General features: G+C 41.2%; 1 protein-coding gene across 4 annotated transcripts in view; it reads left to right on the forward strand.

The window, feature by feature from the left end:
- The window catches only part of EAPP (E2F associated phosphoprotein), a 34,916-nt gene that overhangs the window by 10,353 nt on the left and 19,683 nt on the right, over window positions 1-4,880 (forward strand). For 3 of the 4 annotated variants that reach the window (XR_003550020.1, XM_006152383.3, XM_027773402.1), the window contains 2 exons: window positions 834-929; window positions 3,937-4,054. Coding sequence is in view for 3 of the 4 variants with exons in the window: in XM_006152383.3 (XP_006152445.1) it covers window positions 834-929; window positions 3,937-4,054 (214 nt within the window). In the remaining variant the exon portion in view is untranslated. The remainder of the gene's footprint in view (window positions 1-833; window positions 930-3,936; window positions 4,055-4,880) is intronic. The other variant, XM_027773403.1, reaches the window with a different exon arrangement.

Here is a 4,880-nt window from a genome sequence, read left to right on the forward strand (position 1 = left end):
CCCTCGCTGGTGAGGGCAGGCACCCTAAGGCAAAAACCTCTACCAAAAAAAAAAAAAAAAGATTTGTAGGGAGGGAAAGACAATAATTGTCTCATCATTTGGAACTCTTTTTTTTTTGGAGAGGCTTTTGCTGTGCACTCACCAGAAAGACAAAGAGAGACAGACAGAAAGCAAGAAATCACCTCCTGGGGGAATGGCCATGCCGCAATCTCTTTTCCTCCATTCTCCTCTCAGAATCTTGGGCACGCATGCACATGCGCCTGGCATGAGTTTAAGCCACCAGGTCCGTACTGGAACCATGGTCCACTACATGGGAGTCCAGCGATGTAGCCATTACACTGTCTGCTGGTCCCATCATTTGGAACTCTTTTTTTTTGAGAGGATTTTGCTATAGGGCATGCATGCTCACCAGAAAGACAGAAAGAGACAGAGACAGAAAGCGAGAAATCACCCCCCAGGGGGGATGGCCATGCCACAATCCCTTCGCCTCCATTCTTCTCTTGGGACCTTGGGCACACATGCACACGCGCCCAGCGTGAGTTTTAAGCCACCAGGTCCGGGACATGAACCACAATCGACTACATGGGAGTCCAGCGACATAGCCATTACGCTAACTGCTGGTCCCATTTGGAACTCTTAATCATGAGGGCCAGGTGTCTTTAAATGCAGAAAGCATAGAAATCATGTAAGTCATTGATGGTGAAATATTTTTCCATCCAAAGGAGATTATGAATGAGTTGGTATTACTTTGAGGTGATAGATAAATATATGGAGGTTTTTTCCCCTTATGAATTAGGTATTGTTTACTCAGCTAACTTCACTTCTCGTATTAGGATCTTCCTCAGGAAATGGGAAAGTCGGAACAGCTCCAACAAAGTACTATGATGATATATATTTTGATTCTGATTCTGAGGATGAAGAAAAAGCCGGTAAGTAACATACTTACCAGATTTAGCAGTTATAGTTTATGGAAAAAATTTATCTAACAATTACAGTCATGTACCACATAAGGACGTTTTGGCCAGTAGTAACATTATAAAGGGCCCAGTTGAGTGGCACAGTTGGTAGTAAACCAAATGGCAGTGCTGAAAGCCACACAGCCAATTATGGATTCAGATTCCTGAGGCAGCTTGTACACAATCTGGGTACACATGCCCAATATTCTGATGAACTGGAAAACTGGGGTACTGTGTGGCTAGAGCCTGTCAAAGGTGCTTCCCTCCCCTTCCCTTGTGTACATGCATGCTGTCTATCATGAGTAATGTAAATTAAAAAAAAATTATAGTAGGCTGTACAATGTAACCTACTTGTGTAGGGTGCAATAACATCTAGGTTGTATAGTTACTTTATGGTGTTTACCCAACAGTGAAATTGTATAATGATGTATTTTTTTAAATTTTATTTATTTATTTATTTTTGGAGAGGTTTTTGCTGTAGGGCACGTGCGCTTGCCAGACAGACAGAGAGAGACATAGAGACAGAAGGCAAGAAATCACCCCCCAGAGGGGATGGTCATGCTGCAATCCCTTCTCCTCCATTCTCCTCTCGGGATCTTGGGCACACACGCACATGCGCCTGGTGTGAGTTTTAAGCCACTGGGTCCAGGACACGAACCGCGGTCAACTACGTGGGAGTCCAGCAACAGCCATTACGCTAACTGCTGGTTCTCATGATGTATTTCTCAGAATGAATCCCTGTTGTCAAGTGGTGCATGACTGTATTTAATATCAGGATTTTCCTCAGAGTTTTATCTTTTAAGAAATTGCAGACTGTGGGGTCAGCAGATAGCATAGTGGTTACATTGCTGGACCCACACAACACTGACCGTGGTTGGAGTCCTGGACCTGGTGGCTTGAAAATCACGCTGAGTGCATGTGTGTGCATGCTCAAAACCCCAGGAGGAGAATGGAGAAGGGATTGTGGGTGGCCATCCCTCCTGGGAAGTGATTTGTCACTTTCCCTCTGACTGTCTTTCTCTCTCTGGTGAAAAACCTTTAAAAAAAAAAAAAAAAAAACAGAGAAAGAAGTTGTGGACTGTGAAAGTGAAAACAAAAGCAAGATTGATTAATAAGATAATCTGGGGGGGCAAGCCAGCGGTGTGGTGCCACAGTACTGAACCTGTAACGAGGTTTCTTCACCCGTCCAGTAGAGGGCGCACTCTTGAGCGGTTTTTGTAGCCAGTTACTTCCTGGGTGCTTTACCATGTGTAGATTTGCAGACTATCTGCTTTGTATGAGCCCTGGTATAGGAACCTCCTCATTTACCCCTGCTTCTTTAGCTGGAGCTCTGTGAGATTAGAATACATTTTTAATAGTTTAGTCTATGTGAATGCTGTGGTTTTTTCCACTTGTTTTTGAAATATTTTTGTTCTGATTTTAGGAGCATTTGATATATGGGAACTTTTTAAAAAAATAATTATTTAATTAAATTAATTAATTAATTTATTTTGGAGAGCCGCCCCCGGAATGACCACGCTGCAATCCCTTTTTCTCCAGTTTCCTCTTGGAATCTTGGGCACGCACGCACATGTGCTAGGCATGGGTTTAAACCACCATTTCCAGGACTTGAACCGCAGTTGGCTACATGGGAGTCCAGTGACATAGCCATTACGCTGTCTGCTGGTCCCTAATTTTATTTATTATTATTATTATTTTTTAATTTGACCAGAGACAGACAGAGAGGGAAAGTGAGAAAACAAGGTACTAGGGCCTAGACTCGAACCGTGATTGACTATGTGGGAGTCCAGAACCTTAACCACCATACCACCTGCTGGCCTTATATGGAAACTCTTGGAGAAATAATACATCAAAAGTAGTTTCTATTTTTTTAAAGAATTATTTTATTTATTTATATAATTTTTTTTCACATGAGTTTTGCCAGAGAAAGGCAGAGAGAGAGAGGCAGGGGAAGAGGGGGAGTAGGAAGCAAGCCTCCAGAGAGAGAGAGAGAGTGTTAGAAAGCAAGCTACCAGATCCAGTACTTAAACTGCGTTTGGCCACATGAGAATTCCAGCGCTTTAACCATCATGCTACCTGCTGGGCTCAAGTAGTTTCTATTTTCTTAGGTTGTTCTGAATGGCCTTTTTGAGACTTCGAATTCTCATTATTTGAATGTAATTCTTGAGATACTAGTTTTTGGTGAAGAAATAGTTTCTTGCCTCTTTTATCATCTTTATTTTAGTGCCTTGTTAATTGAGCAACAATTTTATTTGGGGGAATGGCTAATACATTTTTTTAGGAAAATGTAAATAAAACAAATACATGGAATGTGACTTCAAAAAGTTCATAGAAAAATGGAATTAAAGTATGAGTTTATTTTGCTTCAAAAAATGTTTGAAAATCATGCATAGTTTTTTTTGGAGAGGTTTTTGCTATAGGGAGCGTGTGCTCACCAGAAAGAGAGAGAGAGAGAAAGTGAGAAATCATTCCCTGGGGGTATGGCCATGCCACAATCCCTTCTCCTCCATTCTCCTCTAGGGATCTTGGACACACACACACACACATACATGCCCGATTTGAGTTTAAGCCACTGGGTCTGGAACTCAAACTGCGGTCGATTACATGGGAGTCCAGCGACATAGCCATTATGCCAACTCCTGGTCCCTTATGCATAGTTATTTTCATAGTATGTATTTCATGAACTTTCTGAAGACCCTTTGTACCTTGGGGAATCAAGGATTCTTCATTCTCTATTAAAAATGTGTGAGCTGGGGCCTGCAGGTGGCGTGGTGGTTAAGGGCACTAGACACCCACATGGCCAACCCATGGTTTGAGTCCCAGACCTGGTGACTTGCTTTCTCACTTTCCCTCTGTCTCTCTCTCTGTCTCTCTCTAGTCAAATTAAAATAAATAAATAAATTTAAATCAAATAATTATTTTAAAAAAGTGTGGCCTTTACACATGGTACTTAATCTTCTGCTTAATATTTTCAAAATAGCACAGGCAGACAAGAAAAAAAAGAAGAAACGACACAGGATTCCAACAAACGATGAATTACTATATGATCCTGAAAAAGATAACAGAGATCAAGCCTGGGTTGATGCACAGAGAAGAGGGTAAGAACGTAAATTTAACATTTAGAATCTTTAGAAAAAAATGATTTAAATGATTTTAACTACAGTCACATTCCATGTTTATGTTTTATTTTTATTAAAAACGTGTTTGACAAGCCAGCAGGTGGCATAGTGGTTAAGGACGCTGGACTCTCATATGGCTGATCGTGGTTCAGGTCCCAGCCCTGGTGGCTTCCTTTCTCTCTTTGTCTCTCTCTCTGTCCCTCTCTGGTCAAATTAAAAATAAATTAATTAATTAATAAAGTTAAAATAATTCTTAAAAAAAGTTTAAAAACTTCTTTAAAAAGAATTACTTATTCGGGTCAGCAGATGGCATAGCAGTTATGTCATTGGACTCACATGTGGCCAATCACTGTTGAAGATCTGGACCTGGTGACTTGAAATCACACTGGGCACATATGTATGTGTGCCCAAGATCCTAGGAGTAGAATGGAGGAGAAGGGATTGCAGCATGGCCATTCTCCTTAGGGTGTGATTTCTCACTTTTCCTCTCACTGTATCTCTCTCTCTGGTGAGTGCACATATCCTAAGGTAAAACCTGTTAAAAAAAAGAATTATTGGGTCCAGCAGGTGTCATAATGGTTATGTCACTGGATTCTTGTATAGTTAATTGCCGTTCAAGGCCTGGACTTGGCAGTTTAAAACTCACACTGGTGCAGAGCCGGCAGGTGGTGTGGTGGTTAAGGGCGCTGGACTCCCACATAGCCAACTGTGGTTCGAGTCCTGGATCTGGCGGTTTGCTTTCTCTTTTTTTTTTTTTTTTTTTTTTTTTTTGGGGGGGTTTTTTTTTTTTTTTTTGGGGGTTTTT

This window comes from Tupaia chinensis, unplaced genomic scaffold, assembly GCF_000334495.1.
Source record: "Tupaia chinensis unplaced genomic scaffold, TupChi_1.0 Scaffold000350_1, whole genome shotgun sequence".
Classification (NCBI taxonomy): Eukaryota; Metazoa; Chordata; class Mammalia; order Scandentia; family Tupaiidae; genus Tupaia; species Tupaia belangeri.